Here is a 23,021-nt window from a genome sequence, read left to right as displayed (position 1 = left end):
TACAATTTAATACTTCATCCCTTAATGCGTGTTTAGACAATTTTCTTATTAATTCTTTCACTTCTAAAAAAATTCGTACACATGGAAAATCTTCATCGTCAATCATCATCCTCACTCACCTAAACCAATATATTTTATTTTTGTTAAAAACATTTGAATTTTTTTTTTTTTAAAAAAAAAGCAACATTTTATTTTGTCAAAAGACTAATATTATGTTTTATTAATAAACACGAAAAATACGTAATATGACACCAGTGCCGGCCTGAGGCAAAGCCACACAAGCAAGTGCTTTGGGCTCTCTTATTTTGGCAAAGTAAGGGGCTACCAGTCCACCACCAGAGTAACGCACCTTACAATATACACTTACTAATAAGAATAATATAATTATAGGCTTAAGTAAAGTTTATATATGGCTAATGAAATTATTAAATGCACTTGCTATTTCACGAATTACGAAGTCAAAAGATGCATAGAATCTTATTTGTTATATAAAACAAAAATGAATTTGACTAAAAAGAGGAGAAAACAAATAATAATGCGAGGCAAAAAATAAATCGATTTTTGTTTTTGACATATGAATGGACACATATATAAGGCCACATTTTAAGAGTTGGCTTCGACCACCAGAAACTCAGAGCCGGCGCTGTATGACACCACTAGATAAATGGAGCAAAGATGTATGGTCCTTTGTAGACCGAATCGTTTAAATAACTTGACTGAGGAAGAAAATCCAACTTGCATGACAAATCGAGAAATCCGATAAACCATGACCTTTACTCATAACATCACAGGATAACATCACAGGAGCTCAACTCAGGCTTTCTAATAAAAAAATTGGGTTAACGAGTATTATCCCAACTAGATAAGCTAATTAGGATTCTCTCCCACTAGATGTGAAATTAGGGTCTCTCTTCAAATACACACAAAAAAAACACGGTCAGCTCATCTAGTAGGGTTAATATTAGTTATAAAAATTTTCATCAGACATTTATACCGAAACGAGTTTTCGCCTTCAAATTCCCCATAGCAGAAACAATGATTTCTTCTCCTGAATCACATTTTCTCCACAACCCAACATGCATTAATTGCATTTTCTCGTGCTTTCCAATTTTCAGTTCACATGCCCGTTCGAAAATGCGCAAGTGCGAGGGAATTAAACCTCATACTCAAGACAAGAATGGTATTTTAGTAAGGTTTTGAGAAGCAAAGTATATATACTCATGGGATTGGTGAGATCATAAAATTAGACAAAATTGTTACGAGCACAACTTTGTTCAATTGACAAAGTGTTAAAATGTGTGCTACTAAAATACTTAGCACTACAAGTCAAGGCATCCCGAGTAGCAAGAAAAACCCAAAAAGGTAGATGCTTGAGATTATTTGAACTTGTTAACAGTGCAAGCAAAGAGGCTTATAAAACCACTGACCATGAGGGCAACCCTGAATACTTGTTCTCCTTGATGGCCAAATTTGTTATCAATCTGAAATTGTGTCATGTACTACTGGGGTTGTTTTTTCTTCTATTCTTGATGAAATGTACAAATGCAACTCAGTTCAAGGTTGGTGGCTCAAAAGGGTGGACAGTTCCCACTAAAAAAGATAAAGATGCACTCAACTCATGGGCACAAAAGAAATACTTTCGTGTTGGAGACTCTCTGTGTAAGTCGATCATGTTACAGCCAAAATTTTACTGTAGAAGAGTTTGAAATATTAAGGTTGAACTAGATATATCAAATCAAAATTGAATTATATATTAACTGTGGATTGAATAGTTAGCTGGTGAGAGGCCAATAAATATATAGGTTGGGTCTGTTTGGAAGTTTTCTTTTGGATTTGGAATTGAAAATATAATTCTTCTAAGACTTACAATTTCAAGTAGTTAAATTCTTTGAATATATGGAAATCTCGAGTTTCTACCTAATATAAAAACTTATTACAATTCCTTGATTTTACCTAACAGAGTGATTTTTAATTTTCGAAAACATATTATAAATTCCATCCTAAAATCCTAGTTACCAAACACACCTGGTTAACATTCTAACATTCTGTGTTTCTTTCATTGCAGTGTTCATCTACGACTCTAAGTACTCGGTGTTAGAAGTAACCAAGAAAGACTACGAAATATGCAACACGAAACAACCCATTCAAAAATTCAAAGATGGCCGAAATACGATAAAGCTCTTCAAAATTGGTCCTCACTATTACATAAGTGGAAATCGTGACAACTGCATCAAAGAAAAGATGAAAATGGTCGTTAAAGTCATGGAATGTTCAAGTGGAGCCTCTTTGCGGATTTTAAGTTCTATCTGTGTGATCGGAGTTTTACTTCCATTTATATTTTTCCAATAATCACAAGGCAAAATTAGTTTCAGCCATTTATTAAGTACTATTTATCGACAGATGATTCGCGAGAAGGATCTTTGTTTGGTTGGGGGTACAAAAAATGGATCGTTCCTTCCGTATCAAATCCTTTGGAAATCATGTGGAACCCAAGGACTCAAATTTTTGCTTGAAAATGCGTTCATGACATTGTCCCGACTAGAGAGAGAATCAATCGTATCTTTGCTATAAAAAATTAACAGTGTATTTTTTGTAAAGCATTGGTTAAAACTTTACACCATCTGCTCATTGCTTGCCCTTTCATTAGGGCGGTTTGGTTTGCTACTCGGCTATATGCATCGACTTTTTCAAAATTTTAATTGTTAAGGATTTTGTTGGCTTTTGGTTTAAACCACCACCTGATTGGCATGTATAGTTAGAGAAATGGAAGTTGACATGCGTTTACATATATTGGTCTATTTGGAAAGAAAGATGCGCCTTTATTTTCTAGACAAAAAAAAGTGCTTTACCAACTAATATTGCCAAAACAACCACCCATCTCACATCACTCTACCTCATGAAACAATATAAAAAACCACTACAACCATCCACTCTTCTACCTACTTGGCAAGAATAGTTGGTTTACTCGACCATTGTCCTATATCAAACTTAATGTGGATATTGCTTTCTTTTCGAAATGTAAACCTATTGGTATTAGTTATGTTATGTGTGATGACAGTGACTATTTCTTAGCAACAATCACAACCCGAACAAGTGGACGAGATGCTGAGGAGAGAGAGAGGAGGGGGCTTAAATGCACCATCCAATAGGCATACGTCCTAAGCTACCAAAGAATAATACTAGAAACTAATTGCAAGATAGTAGCTGATTTTTGGAATAGTCTAGCTGTTAACATTGGGAGGACAACCCGTACTACAATCATAGATGCACAAGAATTTAAAATCATCTTTTGATTCCTTACATGTAACCCATGTAGATGTTGGGGAAATTGATACCAATCGATCTCCACTAAGATAGTATGAATATGAACACTTTAAACTCCAATTGAAAAATCTAAGTTTTCACTACAACCAACAACTACAAATCTAAGCTATGGAATTAACTATCACAAATAATCAATAGCAATGTAAAGTAATACATACCACAATGAAAACACAAGATATAGCTTGGTTCGACCAATGATGCCTACTTCCACAAAAACAAATCATTTTATAAATGTGGAAAATAAAATTACAATCATTCCTCTCAAGTCTCTCCAAACTTATTATATCTTTCTTCACTAATATCTCCTTATAAACTTTATCTCTTTGCAAGAGTTTTTTTTCAATTTCGATTGCTCTCAAAATTGGTTTTCTCTCTTGTATGTGTTAGAAATCCTAACTTCATATATATATATATATATATATATGGTGTGTTTGAAATTTCAGTTCATTTAGCAGACAGATGCTGAGATATCATCCTTAGTTTGGTAACTCGTTGCTGCTGGAAAACCAAATTACAAGTTACATTGTCAAATTCGGTACTGAGATACCGAATTGGCTTCACATTCTTGGTACCTAGCTGATGGTTATGCCACCCATACTCGGTATCAAAATGCTATCTCCCTGAACATGGTGAGGGATCCCAACAGTAGATAGATCTTGTAATAAAGTTGCACACCTGTTAGCAACCAGGGCTGTTCATCTCCATGACTGTTTCAAGGAGATAGAAGTACCCTTTTGGTTACAAAGGCTTTTGCAAGATGATCTAAGTACATGTAATTCTCAGGTGGCTGAAGCACCATAGATGCATAGATGCATATCTATATATATAGTGTGTGTTTACCAAACAGAAAAAAGTACTATTTATAAGAATCATCTCCCCCAGCTCTGGCTATCATAGCATCTTCTTTAACATCGTATTACAACGACAACCTTAATTCACATGACTCTGCCACCGACCCAACTCTGTCTAACTTTTTTAAAAAACAAATTTGAAACAGATAATTGGGTTAGGCTGACCCTTGGACCTGCATTATAATCTAACTTTTAGAATTACTCTATTCAGAAATCACAGAAGAGTGATCCATAATGAATGAAGGAAAAAGGACGGCCTGAGTGCCAGGCATGCAATGATGCTTGAATTGCACATCCTATGGAAAGAAATAGGATCAGCAAGATGATTCGAGTATAATTAATTAGATAAATCATAAATGACATCGTTACTGATCAATAAATTTGGTATGCTCAAATCAAGCTATATCAAACTAATCAACGTACAACCTACAAAAAACTGAAAAAGTATCATGGGTAAGAACAATGGAACTTACAAAAAAATTGAAAAGAATGGCTCCTTTTCTCCCACGGCCAAGTACACGAGTTAAATATGCCATCTCTAATTATCTAATCATGCATCCTTGGAGATCATTGCTTCTAGTCTACCTAGCCAGTTCACATATTGATCTGTCTCTTTTTTATGCAAGTGGAGGAGAAGAAAGTTTGTCAAATTTTCTCCAATCCCCCTAGCTATCAGATACTCCTTAAACGTTGCCTGCAACTGTGGATCCAAATCACTGCAGATGAGCCACAGTTGAATAGTTATTTGATACTACTGAGAGGCCAATGGAAATATAGTAAGAAATGGAAGTAAAGAAAGAAGAACTTGATAAACAAATCATAACACAAATAAGCAACTGACACACTAAATTTCTCAAATAGAGCTAATATATGGTACTTAAGGACACTAATCAAATACAATGAAAAGCATCAATTTGGTACCACTTAGTATCAAAAGCACAACAATGGAACTAAATATTTCACATCAACATCAGGAAAAATGTAATTTCAGTTTTCTGCAGAAGACCCAGATATATTAAGTTGTATTTGACCTATTGATAGAGCTAGACCTTGCATGCGCAGTAGTTCATTTTTATTGCACGCATAGATTACAAGATCACAAATCGTTTTTGCATGCACAGATATTACAAGATAAGAATCAAGTTGTGATGTATGAAAACACAAGCACAAAATGTTATCAAAAAAGAAAAAAGAAAAAAACACAATCCGTTCTAAGGTTTTACTGCCAAATACTAATACTTCTATAACCTATGACTCAATTATTTGGTTCGCAACTGGAAATATTTGATATCTTAAGAATGTGAAAATTTTATAGGTTTCCCTTTCATAGGTAAGTCTTCGGAAATCTATACATCTTGAATGTCCTAGGTTTGGTTTTCTGAAAGAATTTTTAAAATGTGATTCCCCAGAAGTTTAGAAACTTAGAGCTTAGACACTGAAGCTATATATCTACAAAAGATCACTTGATCACATTCATTGGTTATACAAACTTCAGGGAACCAACTTGATGTTTATGTTAAAGAGATTTTAGAAGAAGAACATTTCTATTATATGAAAGCTTCCTGTGAGCTCTCATTACATATTTATATCCCAAGATTGCACTGAAACCTAAACCTAAAGCATATTACATATGTCAACTGTTGTATTGGTTACAGGTGTACTGTTGGATTGATTACAGATGTTTACTCTTGGTTTGTTGTGCTGATTTCCTTAGCTGTCAAACTTGTGTAAGGTTGTTCGTACTGTAGCTTTAGCAGGATGCTTTTAGTGGCTTTATATATATGACCAAGAAAGTGTGCAGTCCCCTAACACAACTTTATCTTATAAAACGGGATACAAATTCTCACATACATTGCATTTCTAGCTTATTAAAATAACAATCCAATTATATAGAGACACATCTTCCGTTAATGCATGTTTAGACAATTTTTCTTACTAATGCTTCCACTTGTAGAAGAGCATTTTCAACCCAAGAATAAATCTCTTCGTCACTAATTATCATGACTCACCCACAACGATCTCAATCTACTTTATTTGACAAAAAATTTGATTATAAACTAAAAATTAATATAGTTTAACCATAAGCAAATAACATTGAAGTAAAAAAGTAAACAAACCTGAATAATGGTCCTTTGTAAACTGAATCGTTTAAATAACTCGACTGAGGAAGACAACTTGCATGATAAATCGAGAACTCCGATAAATCACAACCTTTACTCACAACACCACAGTTGAATTGCAAAATAGAGCTCAACTCAGGCTTTCTAATGAATACTTTCATCAAGCACTTATAAGGAAACGAGGTTTCACCTTCTTCTAAACATACAAATTCCCCAAGCATAGCTGAAACAATGATTTCTTCTCCTGACTCACATTTTCTCCACAACTCAACATCTTTACATCTTTTTTCATCCATTATCATCTCAAAACCACCCAATGAACCACCTTTAAACCCCTAATATCAACAAAACAAACAAAAGTGTATCATCAAAATCTAATGAAAACGTCCAAAGTTCAATTCTTTTGCATAATGGAAACTTGTTGTGCAAAAAAACAGCTGGGCACCAAGATTTTTACTTACAAACTTTGTAAAAAAAAGATTTGGGCTTTGTGAGTTTACCTTTAAAGGGTCTGAAGAATGTTCATATTTGAGCTCTGACCTTAAAACATTAAGCAAATCTCCATCTCGAACTGTTCTGTATCCTCGTTTGATAATTTTTATCAAATTTGACATTTTTTTTTTTCTACTGAAATTTTTTTGGCACAGAGAAACTAGAAATTGGGTTCTAGACACTTTCTTAAGTGTGCTTTTTGTCCAGAGAAAGACCAATATTTTTTTTTTATTCTACTCCAATTTTAACAACACGTTATTTTTTGAGTGTATTAACTGTTTTTAAAACTTATTATTTCTCCTTTTTTACCCTTTCATTTGTAATTGCTAATTTCTTCCACAAATAAATAATACGAAAATCTAATGCGCATCTTTGTAGGTGTGTGTGTGTCAATCGAGAGACCACTCATCAAGAAAGAGTGCGTGTGTATTGCTCAAAGTGTCTTTAATCAAATAATACAATTGTCTTTATAAAAAACATTTGTCCTTTTCACAATTTCACATTTGAATTACATCAAACAAAAGTTTTAAACATCTTATTCAAAATTATCGAGAGATGGATTTTAAATTGTTAAAATTTGTATTGAAATTAGTTGTAATCAACATACATTTTTTCCGTTTTTGAAGTTGATGTTTTCCACATTGTTTTGGTCTCTCTAAAAATTCATCTCACTTTTAATTGGAATTTTGTAGATTTTGAATGAATTTTAGTTATTTTGATTAACCCACTACTCTTTTGGTAACTGATTTAGTTAGTAGTTTTTTTTTATTGGTAGTTAGCTTCTTTAGTTGGAACTAATAAAAGAGGTCAAAATTGTAAAAGTCAGCCTCAAATTTGAGACAGATGTCAAATTTCAGTTTTTATGGAGGAAAAAAAAAAAAAAAAGTTTGCTATTTCCTCTGAACATAAGAAATTTGCGTCTGTGTACCTATACGGCTATACCCAATTTTCTGCACAGAGAAACGAAAGTAACACTTGGGGTGAATACAACGTTTATAGTGGTGATAATATAACTTACTGGGTGCAACTATAATATAAACAAGCACCCACAGTTTATTAACAAACTCAAAATCACATTCGAAGAAGAAGAAGAAAATAGAAGAGACCTCAAATTGAAACGTGGACGTAAGTAATTATTTTATTGAATTTATGTTCATGTTTAGATTTATGTATGAAACAAGCATTTGAATATGATAGTGTAACTTTATTTTTATCTTTTTAACACAATTTTTTACCATACACGTTTCTTGTTTGACTAAATGCCCCAACTGTAAAAACTCTTGTTGCATTGTAGGAACTGAAAATGAATACGGTAGGGAAGCAAGTGTGGGGTTTTATGAGAAACCCAAGTGTTGTGACATTGAGTTCAGTGAACCAACAATGGAGAGGGATTAAAATGAGGGTTGGAGATAGGAGATTGGAACAAGTGTTGATTATTATGGAACGTAAAATGAAGACGAGTGGGATGGAACGACTGATAAAGAATCGAGAAACTCACCATCTTAAGAATTCTGAGAAGAAGATTATAGCTCGCAAGAATCTTCAGCTTAGGCTTAAGTCACAAGACTTGGCACGCAAGCTCCAGTCCATTCTCATCAAGAAAGTCCGGTATGTATAACAGTCTATATTGTGTTCTCGTTCGTAGTGAATTGTTATTAGATTGCACATTGTTGTATCATAAGTTGTGCTTGATATTCAAACTATCAAATTTAGATAGAGTATACTGTAATTTCCATGACACTGAAGTGATGTATACAGTAAAATAAAAAGATAAAAGGAAATGCTTTGTCTGAGTTCTCATACCTGAAGCTCCATCACTAGAATTCAACTGTTTTACACTCTGCAAACAAATGAAATTTTGTTTCATGTCTTGACGTTCTTTCGTGACTAGAGGTAGAGGAATGTAACTACTTATGAAGAACATACTTGCATCAGAGTTTCTGCTCTTTGAGCACTCCTCACACCTGCTCTAACTCGGAAAGCAAGTTTTAGAAGCTCCCTGTTCAGAATTTTAATATTTAGGCACAGACATTTCACTATTAACATTCATATGATGGAAAAAACAGTCTAACAGCCTCACAGTGTGTGAACCAACTTTACCCATTTCCCTGCAACGAACACAATATTTTCATCTTTTGAGCTGATTTCCTGGTTGATCACATTGGTTGCTACGGAAATAGATTTTGCACTACCTTGTGCAAATTTTGCGGCACAAATTAAAAGAAGGGACCAAAATGTCTCAGAAACTGAAGATTTTTAGTTTGTCTTGGATATAGCAATGTCAATAACAATAATTGAGTACATTTCCATGAATCATTGGTTTTGTCATAATGACATATGTCCCTCCTTCCATTTTAAAACTTCTATTGAAAAATATCTCCAGTGAATATATATCTGTCTCCACTCCTGTCAAACAAATGTTAAAAGATTTTATAGGCATGTACATTGAAACTGTTACTTTCTTCTTCTTTTTTGCTTTTTTGGAATATAACAAGACAATCTTGTTATAGCATGTGATTTGCATAAAAGTACGTGATTTCCAGAGGTTATAATCTCTAAATCCCTAGTAAATTGCAACTCCAATCAAAATCTGGAATACTCCTTCTGACATCCTATGATATATTTCAAATTTGAACATTTCCCTTTGTGCCAAAACTCTCCACTTGAGTACTCTTGACATAGAGTATACTGTAATTTGCAAGGACCCTAGCTGTGAGAGTGATGTATGGTAGCTCGACAATTCCCTTGGAACTACTTTTCATAAAATAATAATAATAATAATAATAAAGACCTCTTCTATTTGCATTGCAGTACACAACTATGCATGGTAAATTATTTAGGGTCACAGATTTGGGCATTTACACCGGTTTCCAGTCTTTTATGTGGTTCTTTGCACAGTTTTTATTCAGTGATTGTTGTGGTGAATGTTGTATGGTAGAGGACAGTGTGTAACTTAGAATGCAGCAATAAACATTCCAAGTATATGTGGACTGTGGAGGCTGATGGTCAAACCTTTAGACTTAATTAGGTTAGGTCATGAAAGAAGATGAGCACATTTGATCCAGTCCCTATAGTGAGCACATTTGAGTCTAGTCTTAGACCCTTGGATTACTATCTAGTTTTTGGATGACAGCTAAGATTGCTGGAAACACGAAAGTTTACTACACATGATGTTTGGAATTAATTTAGCCTACTTAAAGCAACTAAGTGAGAATTGGATTTTTGGGCTGGAAATTAAATATGTTTAATTTTGTCACCAAGTTAGTGGTTATATAATGACTACAGGTACATAATATAAGATTTTACGTTGTTTAGCTAATAGTGTTCTTGAAAGATTTGTACATTGTTTTGGAATTCATGTAGTAGGCGCCTATGCCATTAATTCTGGTGTATGTTTTAAGCACACTGATACATTAGCGTATGTGCTGCAGGGGCATTTGAGACTGCTTTGAAGGAAAGCCTGCTGGATTGCGATCTGCTTATATAGTTGTTTGTGCATCTTGTGTTATGAATTTAGCTGGCACGTTTCAATTTATTTTGGACATAGACTTTGCGTTCGTTCCTCCTTTTTCTCTCTGCATTCTTGATACTGTTTCTTGCAATTTCTGTGGACTAAATCTTGTTTGTAATGACTAATATGAAATAATTGTGCTGGTCTTGGGAAGTTCGGATATAAAGTTGAGACTGCAAATTACTTACGTGGATGGGCAATTCTTGTTTTTGAATGTCTGTTCCCACCGATGTGTTAACTTCAGGTAGGGAGAAGAACTCACTGTAAACTTAGCGAACTTTTGTGGTGACTATATTAAATTGAGCTCACACTGAATGTTGTGTATTTTGCGAACATTCTATGGTATATTCAAGTTAATTAACGGAGAACCTATAATTGCATTCACCTTGTCGATCGAGGAAAACACAGCATAACTATTACAATGGCAAGGCCGCAAGGGTAATTGCAGTTTGCTTACATGGATATACTGTCTATCACAGAAAAAATAAAATACATGGATGTCTACCTATCCATTGCAAGCAGCCATAACATACCCCAATGCCTTACTTGTTTTTGGGTTTGCTAAAATCGTACTAGAGTGCTCCAACTCTTTGTTTTTATCTAAGAAACGGAAGCCCATGACAAGAATGAGTTTTTGTCAAGGTTTGGGCATTAACAACAGCTTTAAAATCTCAAAAACTTTCACTCTTGAGGAGTTCACATGCAAAACAGCTTTAATTCTTGTTAGTGTGACTGGAGATCTCACGCATAAAGCACTGGGGCTTCCAGTCGTGTGTAATCAAAGCCGAACATTGAACAGGATAAAATTTTCTGATGCTAGTTTCTCAATTAAAAAAACAGTGATTAAAAAAACAGGGAACAGTCGGATTGGTGAAAAAGTAACTCTCAAAACCGTTCTTTTTTGTTAATCACTCACAAGAACCGGGTTGATGCAGGTGCGCAAAGTCGGTAAAACTTTTGGGTGATGATACCAGAGGTCTGGGGATCGAACCCCGCCAGTATCAAAGAGTTACTGATCTCATTTAAAACAGGCTTGCCAATCAAAAAAAAAATAATAATAATAACTTTTGGGTGATGATACCAGAGGTTTGGGGATCGAACCCAGCCAGTATCCAAGAGTTACTGATCTCATTTAAAACAGGCTTGCCAAAAAAAAAAAAAAAACGAACACGTAATTATTTGTGTCGTTGTTTGTGTTACGTATCTTTTGCAAATCTTACTTAGCCTATTATATATATTGATTAGTATAGTGGCTAGCAAGGTATCAATCCTACTCTAAATAACTAGTTGATAGTAATAGAAATTCCTAATCTAAATTACTCTAATGGATGCAAGTAAAAGATGTGATGTGGCTAAGTAATAATTAATATATGTTTGATTTGATTTGAGATTTAAACTATGCATAAAATAAAATAAATTAAATATATGAATATGAATCAAAAAAGATAATATCTTGGGAGAGATGAATCCACCAAAATCATAGAATTAGTCTAATAGATCTACCTATCATGCTTAATATAAATCACCAATAGAAACTCACCATACTTACAAACCTTATGCTCATAACCATGATGATAATATGTGGCTTTCAACGTGCTTTCTATCTTTCCATCAAATACTTCTTCAATCTCCAATGATATCTTCTATCTAACCAAATTGTGCTTTCAGTGTCATTCAATATACAACTCTAGGTGTCATGGAAAATCCACATGTGGCATTAACCATACAACTAATTGAGGTGCCATAAAGAATCCAATCATCACACTAGAACACTAAAAACTAGAAGAAAAGAATCTAGGGTTTGTAGTATTTGGCTCTACACAATTATGAATTACCCTAAGACCTCCTAACCTCCACAGGAGCGTTAGATCAATGGACGAATAAAAAGAAACTCAATAAGGGATTTAAACTAAAACATGATAGAAGAAGAACTAAACTAAAACATATGAAAAAGACTTCATCTCCCCTCCCAAGAGAAGGGAGATTAGCCCCTCATACTATGCTATGAACACAATATGAAAAGGAATAATCTTTATAGCTATTAATGGTGAAAAGGTCTGAACTTTCTTCTCTCTTAATTCTAGATCTAAGATGCAAACACTAAATTTCCTAGATCGTGTAAACTGAGGTTTTTGTGCCTTATTTATTGGCTTACATGCTCGTCTGGATAGAGATCCGAATCCCATGTTTATTTGGTGTCAAACTCTCTGTAATCTTTCTAGAAGCAATTCTTATAAAGTTGGATTCGGTTGGGCCAAAGTTGGACGTGGCCCACTTTGTTCTGCAGGCTATTTCCCAAGTTGCAGCTTCTGACAGCTTTCAGTTTCCTAGTTCTTGTGAAACTCTGACTTCTTTTCCATATTGATCTTCTCTTTCTATGAAGTCGAAATTAAGGCTTTGAGATCAGATTTAAGACTCTTCTAACTCAATTATTATCCTCTTTTAGAGTCCCATTAGGCTTGGTACTTATGGAGACAAATATGACATTTTTGCCCTATGCCTTTAGCTGTAATTCCCAGTGACTCCTTTTTGACTTGTTTGACTTCTTTTCCCTCCATATTTCACATTTAGGTTCTTTGACCTGCAAAACCTCAAATTGCATCATATTAGAATATTTAAATATAAAATGGAGACTAACATACACATAATTGGGGTTATAAATCATTACTTTTGAGCACTTATCACAACCCCAACTAGCATTTTGCTAGTCTCTTAGCAAATATGTGTTATACTAGAGAAGTGTTCAAAGCTAACAATACTAATTAAATAATAAACTAACTCACTTTCGGTTGCATTTACCATATGCAACAAGGCCTTAAACCTTTAAGTTACCCTTAAAGGACGAAGTTATAGCCCTCGTGAGGGTTTTAGGTTGATATACCCACAAAATCAATTTTACATATGAACTATGGTGAAATCTAGAGAAAACAACTTTTTCAGGTTAAAATGTCTAAATCAAAAGGTTATTACTTATCACACCCATGATCATAAAACATCAGGCTAAGGTTCTATTCATAAAGATAGAAAAAAGACCCGACTAATCATCCTAACTAGAGCTTATTCATTTTAACCATTTTGATTCCTTTCTCTTTCCAAGCAAATGTAATTTCTACCTCACCTTTGGATTAGTATTTTGACTTTCTCACCATTTCATACACTCACAAGGAAATCTCTCTCGAGATAAGTTTTCTATTTTACCTCTATATGAGGAAATGAGTAAAAAAGTAGAACATCCCACATATTTAGTCGAGAAAGATGGAGATTTGCAAATATATATAAATAAAGTCTCATGGAAAGAATGTCAATCACATTTGAAGTGTCGGTCCTTCACTTTAGCATCCTCTCACCTATTCTACACTTCATATCATACTTTAGTGATAAGATTGGGTATTAAAACGGGGCTTAGGACAGGTTAACAAGAAAAGGGTAAAAAGGATTCAAAAATTTATGAGAATATACTAAAGACTTTTTGTTTTTGACCTTCTTGAAAATTTTCTTCACTTGTAAATTGCAACACTTAAACTTTATCACTACTTTTGCTCAATTATTTATATTTCTTTTCTTTCTTTTTCTCTTTTCTTTTTTTTTTTTTTTTTTTTTTTTTTTTTTTTTAATTTTAATTTTAATTTTAATTTTTTTTTTGAGCAAAAGGAATGATTTTCTTCATTTGACTTTAGTAAAATTTCCTTCAAAAATCTTCTTCGTTCTAGCTTTCTCTTTAGTCTTTAGAAATCCTCAGAAATATGGATAAGGCTAATAATATGGGATATACTCCTTATCTGGAGTTGGGTTTAAGATGATTGGTTTAAGAATAAAAGGTTTAATATATAAGGCTCAAAAGTGGTTAATATGATAATCCTACTAGGTGGGATAAAAGGCGATTGGTTCACTACTTGACTTATTATGATATTCGCTTTGAATAGACTACAAGACCTAATGGCTATCTCCCCAGTTGATTGATTGACCAAATCAAGAATAAATGAGACTACACAATAATTTAAGCGAAAAATGGTTGAGTCAACTTGGACTCAGATTTACGTAAAAGACTCTCCAAGAAATTAAAATTGAAAGGCTCAAGTCTCACAGTCAAGTACGTACTAATCCTCTAGTTTGGTAGAAGTTTAAGTTGCTCTTTCATTTGAAATTCCTCTAGTGGTGTATTATATGAACTTTATTTTAGACTAAGACTTTTATCAGTGAGATCTATTTATAGTAATAGAAACTTAGTCTAAAAGTCTGACTAATCCTGGTCATGACTTATAATTTCCAATTTCATTAGCCAGTTTACACTCACGACACACAGGGGTGACGGTGATACCCCTAATCAGGTTGGTAATGTTTCGCAACTTGATGAGACGTTACCTGATAGTGCATTCCGTATACCTTTTCGTCTTGCGGAAAAGTATACCGCGGCTTGTCGTTTGGCTTTTTCGGTGCATTGAAATCGCTCACGGGATATTACGACTGATCCTGGGTCAGTTATGCCTTGGGTTCGTCTCCTTCTTCTGCCGCGCTGTACTCTGCAAGTTTTTCAACCGCAGAATCGTCAGGAACGTCGTTCTGGTACTAGAAAAAACCTTCGAGCAGAAACAGATTCTCCATGCCTTGATGACATGGAATGAGCCTGGAGGGATGTTTCGCCTCTTAGAGTGTGTAATAGAGCCTCCTTCAATCCAAGTAAACAGAAATCTGCTTCCACTCGGAATGCGCCGATGCTTCTGAAAGTTGCGATGGACATTTTCTTTGCGCCGTTAAAGTGTTATCATCATCGAGTAGCCTCAATATTGTAGAGACTATATGTGCATTAGAGGAGAAGCACCGATCGCGACAACCACTGTGAGACCGACCGTTCTTTTTCTTTGAGCCCCCTTTGGTGGTAGAGAGTAAGCCTATTAGCATGTATTCGGTCATTTCCGAAAAGGCACTTCTTGTGGTCGGATGGTCTTCGAGAGCTCGGCATTTGTTGGATGCCATGAGTGGTCTTTGCTTGGCACCTATATCGCCCGATTTGCTAGATGCATTGACCCTCAATGGTGAATCTTTGGTTCTGAGGGGACGATGTCCACAGTTAAGCGAATTCATCGCGAAGTGCTCGCCTTACTCCACTTCTCAAGCGGATAATGGTATTCGGCCTATACTGTAGGGATGGTTTGGCGTCGTCTAGTTTCCAAGATTGCAATGAAAGGAGTTTCCCAAGATGTGGTAGGATACCTACGGGATTTTCGATATGGGGTTGGTGTTTTGGTGGTGCGAAAAGCTTTTGCTTGTCAACCGCGATAGTGTATGCTAACGATGCGATGATTACCTCTCTTCGATCTTTGCTTGTAGATTTCGGAATGCTTTTAACATGGTTGATCGGACTACCATGTTGAGAGAGGTTCAGATCCGTTGCTTGATTATTGCCCCTTGGTTTGAGTACTTGTATTGTCAACCCGCGAGAGGTTATATATATGGGGATGGCTACATATGGTGCAATCTTTGTTCAAAGAAGGCGACCACTTTGGGTCCCCTTCTATTTCTTGGCTGGTGTTGCATCCCCCGATTTGCGGATCGATCCGGTTGTCGGTTGTTGCTACATGCTTGGTATCTAGATGATGGGACTCGATTGGAGATCTGAAGCAGTGGCGGCGGCTTTTGGGTATGATTGGGGAAGAAGAAAGACCTTCTTACGGTTCGGTTCTTTGTGGCTAAAACGGGATATTTTGGCCATCATTGGATCCATTTTCCACTCTCGGGTCTCTTTCCTTGATTTGTCCCGGCCCTCGCCAGGGGAGTCGGGTTGCTTGGAGGTGCGGTCGATCGATCCATCTTTTGTCATGGGCCTTGCTCTGGCGTGTTGAAAAGGTTGCGACTTTGATGGACCGTTTAGCTATATTAGATGATCCACGGTGTGAGTTAGCTCTCTTACGTGCTTGTCTTTGGGGCTCTCTAAGTTGGTATTTGTGATTCGTACTTGTCCACCATCCCTTTTAGAGAGGCAACTAAGACTTTTGATCGGTATCTCCCAATGTTCTCCGTGGTATTTATTGTGGTTTCGATGGTCCTAACTTCGGTGATTTGTTTGGCGTTTATCGACACTCCCATTACGATCTTGGTGGGTTAGGTATTTATTGTGGCCACCGATGTCTCTACTTTTGCTTTTTGTGGCCTCCCGTTGTCGACTTCCGAGCAACCACATTCTTAGGAGTTGTGGGCGGTGCCTTTGGATGAGATTCTTAATGTTGCTAAGAGTGCATTGAGTCTTTGTCTACCCGATTTTGACCTCGAGTTCTATGGGTCGGAAATCTACCGTCCCCTCAAAACCACAAAAGTTTTGGCGGAAGCATTCTATAATAAGATTGTACGCCGGTCTTGAGAGGGAGTTTTGTGTTATAATATCGGAAAGCGGTCATTGGATGCTTCGCGGTCAAAATGTAACACGCTAAGGATTTTTTACTTGCCATTCCAATGGAGTGGACTGGGACAACAGATGTCGCGATTGGAGTATCGTTCTATTCTCGCACCGCCTCATGATTCCTTTGTACTCGATGGTGAATTATGCCCTGTTTGCAAAAAGAGTAGACTAGACGCCTTTGGGGACCATGACACATTGTAGGCATTTTCGGGTTTCAAATACCGACATGATCATGTCGAGATATTTTATGTGATGCATTTTGGGAGGTGACAAGTACAAGTAAAGAAGGAGGCTCTCGTCCACCGATCCGAATGAGGGAAGATCTACACTTCGCCCACTGCGGATGTCGATATCTGATTGGTCCGAGGGGAGACATGCATGTGTTGATAAATGGAGCCTCTCCGTTGGTAAAGGCCGGGAATGGAGTCTTTGAGGTGGGAGAAGACAAAGAAATGAAAGGGGAAGATAGAGAAGCATGAGGAAGCTTGCACGCTAACCAAAGATTGTTTCATTCCGTTTTAGTTTAAACACTTTCGGTTTTTGGAACAACGATCCGTTGAGAACTTCTCAAGAGACTTTGAAAGTCATGGACGATAACGTTATAAATTTGGATTCTAACGAGTTTGTTTTAGAAGAATAGATTTGCTTTATTCGAAAGGACTTGGATGACCAATTGACGCTTGTCCTAATTATTTGTAAAAATCCTTATCGATCAATAAAATTTCCTTAAAAAAAAAAAAAAAAAAAAAAAAAAAAAAAAGTAAACCATTGACGAAAATTAAGTATACCCCTAATGCGAAATAATAAATGTATCAGCCTAACCGAAATAACCCATTGTATATAGTATGAACAATCTTGTTTGTACCTATGAATACCTCAACATAAACTATTTATATCTCAACATAAGTTATAAACAATCACTATTTGTATGAACAATGATTATTCATATCTCAACATTGAACTACGACAGTCACTCGAGGGACCAATTTCTTAAAAAAAATAATAATAATGAGTACACCGACACAACAATAATACGAAATATATATCGGAAATCGGTTAAAAGTCCGTTGACTGGTCAAAATTAGACTTGTTGGGAAGTAAAAAAAATATAAAAAGGCGAATTCTATTATTATATTTTAGTTTTGTAGTTTGCAGAGAAAACCAAGTTCCGATCTGAAGATAACAACAGGTAACAACGAGGACAAATCTCTTATTATTGTTTCTCTTTTTTCACTTATGATGATGACGATGACGATGAGATTTGCCAATAATACTTAATTATTATTATTATTATTATTGTTTCTAATTAAACAATTTACAAGTTTAAGTTTAGGGTTTTTGAGGATATATCAATTTTTTGATATCATTATCGATTTAAAATCTTGCAATAAAATATAATTATTGAAACATTTGATATGAATACCCGTTTCCTAATACCTGGAAGTTAGTCTGTCTCTATTGATTTGAAGCTCAGGGTATATCTGCATTTAAGGCCATTGTTTCATATTCACCATGGAGAAAGAAAAGGCTTCTAGTCTCTTTGTTAATGATGGTTCGTTTATGGAAAGGTTTAAGCAACTTCAGCAACAACAGAAAAACACACCAGAGGACCCTCACCCTCAGCCTATTATTACACACTCATCTGGGACACCCAAGCAGACGTCTGTAATCACTAAACTCAGTTTTGAATCGAAACCTATTGACACGCGCAAGGCCACTCCTGTATCATCAAGTGGCAAACTTGCTTTCAGTTTGAAGCAGAAGTCAAAACTTGTAGCTGTTCCTGTCAAGTTAGGTGCGGATGAAGATGAAGATGAAGGAGATGTGGGAGATGCACCGTGTGATGGACCAGTGAAGCGGCAGAAGTTGGGCCAACATGAGGCATCGACTCTTCCGTCAGACCATGGGGACGTTGGTAATAACTACTTGTGTCTATATCAATTTTTTATTTTTCTTGTGTTTAGATCGTTTTAGGTCTGCTTCATCTCGAAACACAGACTAATTTTAACAACTAAACTCTGATATTGCACATGACATGACTTGAATAAATCAAGTTAAATTATGAGCAATCATTTTAAGTTAGGCATTTATGCTGTGTTTGTTCTTCTCCATTATTTTTAATAATATGATTAATATAACAATAGATAGACAAGCGACTGTGGAGCAAGGCAACTATTGTGTTATCCGCATAAAATTTGAGAATCCCCAAGGTTGATGTTATAGGAATTTTGACAGTGGTTAAGTCCACATCTTTCAGTGCTGATCTTTTGGAGTGTATATATAAGCCTTGTATCTCATCCACACGAGTAAATAATTGAGTCTAGTTTTAAATGTGGAATTGAAACCTTGAAACTATATAGGAGAGCTAATTAGACCTATATCACTTTCCCTTCTGGGAAATGTGGAAGAAAGAGTTTATTCATCTTGTTTATTGACATCTTGGAATTATGACATTATTACGGAGCTTCATGGCACAGTCTGATTTGAAGAGTGTATGGAAACGCTCTCAAGCAGAAAGTGTACTGGATGTATCTTTTATCAAGTCTAATAATACCATGTTGATAATTGTTAAGTTATCTATGAAGATTTGATCTTTTCTCCGCTGTAGTTAGCTTGCTGATCTTCTTCACATTAGTTATGCCTTCTTAAGTTTAACGGGTGAGGGGAGCAAAAATTCTTGAAAATCTTTTGTCTCATGAATGCAGCTTATGCCTTAAGTTTCTATCGACTTTGGTGGAAAGAGATGTTGAATGAAAGAATACGAAAATGTGCAAGCCTGTTACAAGTGTAATTTGCATGCACTTGTTCATCCTCTTGGTATTAATCAGTTATTTAAGTGACATGCAGCCTCATCTTCTCCGAGCGACCCTGATGTGAAGAAGGTTGCTGACAAACTAGCAAGTTTTGTGGCTAAAAATGGAAGGCAGTTTGAGCATATCACGCGCCAAAGAAACCCTGGGGATACACCTTTTAAGTAAGTTTCTTATAGATTTATTACAACGTTATATTTGCCCTCATCACTACAGTGTCCCTTCTGTGTATTTTAGTTATTTTCAGTGGCACTTGTCTAGAAAGCATAGTTTTGAACCACTTTGCTCAGAGAGATTTAGTGATGATTAGTAGCAGGGAGGATTTTAGGTGGTGTATGGGTTTCCAGCTGAGTTTGTTTGTTTTGTTTTGCTTTGTTTTTTTTGTGTGTGTGTGTGTGTGTGTGTGTGTGTGGTGGTGGGTGGTGCCCTGTCTGGATAGCGTTTGCCATCATATATTTTGACTTTGTCAATCTGTTACTCTTTCCAATTATTTGCATAGGAAAAAGATAAAAATCAATGTTTCTGTTTGTACAATCTAGTACTTCAGCAACACTTGCTCTGTGCTGGTGTATTTATATTTTTCCGCCGTATGCTGTGCAGGTTTCTGTTTGATACAGGCTGTGCAGACTACAAGTACTATGAGTCGAGGCTTATTGAAGAAGAAAGACTTCTTGCGCCTACTGTAGATTTTCAAACACGGAGCGGTTTGTGCTCTTTTTCTTCCAATTCAAGAATTTATTTTAATGTCAGGTTTTCTGAGTTAATTTGTTTTTTGAAATATTTGGGATTTTAGATGACAAAAGTCGTGTCAGAAACTGCATGACACATTTGTGAATTGTAATCAAATCGTATCAACTCAAACAATAGATGCAAATTCCGCTCACACCTGTCACTCACGAGAACACTGGATTGAATGTAACTAACCCATGTATCATTTCAAACCTGTCACATGGATATGCCATTCTTTTAAAATAATTTGTGTCGGATTCGTATCCACATGTTCGTGTTGGACACGCACGGACACATTTTATGCGATATGCCTCAATTTTTTATATTTCATCGGATACGGACACACATGTCCGTGTCTTTGTAACTTAGTTTCAAATGATAGATGGAAATTGCACTCATTCCAATCACTCGATAGAATACAGCATTCAAGTATGGGTTGATTGCCATTGAACATTTGCACCCATTTCGTTGCTCAGTTGATACTTCTGATGTGATTAACCATTTCTACCATATGGATAATTTAATTTAGGGGCAATAGGTGAGTCTACTACCTGTTAGATACTATTCTGTAGGATAGGGAATACACTTACCTTATAAGCTTTATCAGTTCAAGTTTCCCAAATCTCTGGGTGTTTCATTTTTCTCACTGGTTGTGAGTTTTTGTACAATATAATTGATACTAATTAATGTTCATTTTCAGGGAGCTCAAACACCTCTGGTTTTAAAGCATCAAATGGTTCTCAAAAGAATCAGTCTAATTATCAAACTCCTGCTTCAGCGTTATATGAAGCGAATGAGGACACACCACAAGCAGGAAGTAACTCTTACGGTGTGTATGTTATCTTTTATCAAACTCTTGCTTACATTTTATTTTCTTAGTCTGTTACAATAGATTGAACTGGAGATATGTGATACCCAGGTGAGCATGGCGCCGCCGGCTTCAGATCCTATAGCTATGATGGAGTTTTACATGAAAAAGGCTGCGCATGAAGAGCGGAGAAGACAGCCTAAGCAGTCAAAAGACGAGATGCCTCCCCCAGCATCTCTTCATGGTCAGATTTAATTCTTTTTTATATTCCCTCTTCTCTGGAAAAGTTCATTTGAATCACATGTCTGTGAGAAGCATATGAGGAATTGCTAGAGGTGTTCTAAGTTCTAACAACTCTTCCGCAAAATATTGAACCTTTACTTCTTTTCTTGTGCATTGTAGCCGCTTCAGGGAAGAAGGGACACCATATGGGTGATTATATCCCACTCGAAGAACTTGAGAAATTTATGGCCAACTGCAATGACGTTGCTGCACAGAAGGCTGCTAAGGAGGCTGCAGAGAGATCTAAAATTCAAGCTGACAATGTTGGGCATAAGCTTTTGTCCAAAATGGGCTGGAAAGAAGGTATTACTTATGTTATATAAGACATGTCTGTTCCTACTAAATTACTTGGCATGTGTTTGATTTGTGTATATTTTGTAGAAAAGACACTTACCTCGCTAGAAGAAATTAATTTGGTTTTTTTTCAGTGTGGATTTTCTCAAATACTTACACTACTAAAGAGAAGAAGTCTTTTTTTTTGTGGTGGAGGGGGTGTGTGCGTCTGTGTGCTTATTTTTTTTACATTTTACCAATCTGCAAGTCAAGATTGCCTTTTTTGTTTGTAACCACGATTTGAATATACCATTATAGGTGAGGGTCTGGGGAGTTCGAAGAGCGGTCGTGCCGATCCAGTCATGGCGGGAAATGTGAAAACAAACAACCTTGGGGTTGGAGCACAAGCTCCTTGTGAGGTTACTCCGGAGGATGACATCTATGAACAGTATAAGAAGAGAATGATGCTTGGCTATCGTTACAGACCTAATCCTCTGGTGAGCGTCTTTATTCCGTGGCCTTGAGCATTCTGTCTTATGATTCTTATCTTTCCCCCCTTCAAAATTTCTCTAGTTTTTAGTTTCAAAACAAAATAATAACATCCATTCTTGTTTTGGTTATGCAGGGCAATCCTCGTAAAGCATATTACTGAAAGCCATAGGGGGTACTTGTGAGGACCTGAGGGTGTGTGGATATGTTAGGTTGTCCTAGAATTTGATGAAAAAATCAGAAGAAATGGGGAAAATATTGATATTTTGTTTGTGATGACTCTTAGTCTTATTTATACACAATTACTTCTTGTAAGATTGCAATTAATTTACTTTTCTGGACACCCATGTTTGTTACGTATTCTCGAGTCTCTTTTTTTCACCCAACATGAGAGCCCAACTGGTCCAACAGGGAGTTGGTGTGTACCCACCCACCATGAGGGCTCGGGTTCGAGTCATGTGGTGGCCTCCAGCCTGGCACTAGTTCCAACCATAAACGCACCCCTCGCGTTCGGTCAAGTCGCCTCCGTGACAAAATGCCTTAAAAAAAAAAAAAAATAAGGAAATAAATAGACAATAGCATGACAAAATGCCTTAACCAAAAAATAAAAATAAATAGACAATAGCAATGATTCTAATGTTACTTTAAGGTTGATGTTTGCTCCAGCTAATTTTTATAACTGGAAGAAATAAATAAAGTTGCGCGAGTAAAATTGGTTGTGAAAGAGTCAATTTGAAGTGTGAAGTGCGCAAGACCAAGATGCGCTAGTTCAGAGGATATCTTCCAAACTCATACAGAATGAAATGAGCTATAACCGGGGGGGAGGAATGGGATCTCAAATTCTCAACACAACCAATGATCTATATTGATCAGGATTTTGGTGTTTCAGGTTCTTAAATCACTGCACCAGTGAGTCAAATCCTCACAATTGGGCAACA

The 23,021-nt window shown here is 35.9% G+C and overlaps 3 protein-coding genes across 5 annotated transcripts; 2 read left to right on the top strand and 1 right to left on the bottom strand.

Annotated features, from left to right (window-relative positions):
* Positions 1-4,492: 4,492 nt before the first annotated feature.
* Positions 4,493-7,027, bottom strand: LOC147485274 (Mitochondrial glycoprotein family protein). The gene is made up of 3 exons (XM_086574852.1): positions 6,796-7,027; positions 6,293-6,630; positions 4,493-4,891 (listed from the first exon to the last, which is right to left on the bottom strand). The coding sequence occupies exons 1-3, from the start codon at positions 6,907-6,909 to the stop codon at positions 4,726-4,728; spliced, it is 618 nt and encodes a 205-aa protein (XP_086430978.1). The 5' UTR covers positions 6,910-7,027; the 3' UTR covers positions 4,493-4,725.
* A 751-nt stretch (positions 7,028-7,778) lies between these two features.
* LOC147485273 (Ribosomal protein S21 family protein) lies at positions 7,779-8,405 on the top strand. The gene is made up of 2 exons (XM_086573188.1): positions 7,779-7,912; positions 8,082-8,405. Exon 2 carries the CDS (start codon positions 8,091-8,093, stop codon positions 8,403-8,405), a length of 315 nt encoding a protein of 104 aa, XP_086429314.1. The 5' UTR covers positions 7,779-7,912; positions 8,082-8,090.
* A 9,349-nt stretch (positions 8,406-17,754) lies between these two features.
* Positions 17,755-22,426, top strand: LOC147485272 (SWAP (Suppressor-of-White-APricot)/surp domain-containing protein / D111/G-patch domain-containing protein). 3 transcript variants are annotated; one of them, XM_086569997.1, is made up of 9 exons: positions 17,755-17,881; positions 18,141-18,607; positions 19,540-19,666; positions 20,103-20,206; positions 20,932-21,062; positions 21,151-21,283; positions 21,442-21,624; positions 21,913-22,091; positions 22,220-22,426. In XM_086569997.1, exons 2-9 carry the CDS (start codon positions 18,205-18,207, stop codon positions 22,244-22,246), a joined length of 1,287 nt encoding a protein of 428 aa, XP_086426123.1. In that variant the 5' UTR covers positions 17,755-17,881; positions 18,141-18,204; the 3' UTR covers positions 22,247-22,426. The 3 variants fall into 3 exon arrangements, with proteins under 3 accessions (XP_086426123.1, XP_086426125.1, XP_086426124.1); XM_086569999.1 differs by having other exon boundaries at positions 17,758-17,881; positions 18,167-18,607; XM_086569998.1 differs by having other exon boundaries at positions 17,760-17,881; positions 18,162-18,607.
* The last annotated feature ends 595 nt before the right edge of the window (positions 22,427-23,021 follow it).

The sequence above is a fragment of the Coptis chinensis genome, chromosome 7 (assembly GCF_015680905.1).
Source record: "Coptis chinensis isolate HL-2020 chromosome 7, ASM1568090v1, whole genome shotgun sequence".
NCBI classification, from domain to species: Eukaryota; Viridiplantae; Streptophyta; class Magnoliopsida; order Ranunculales; family Ranunculaceae; genus Coptis; species Coptis chinensis.
This window is presented reverse-complemented; position numbering and strand designations above follow the sequence as displayed.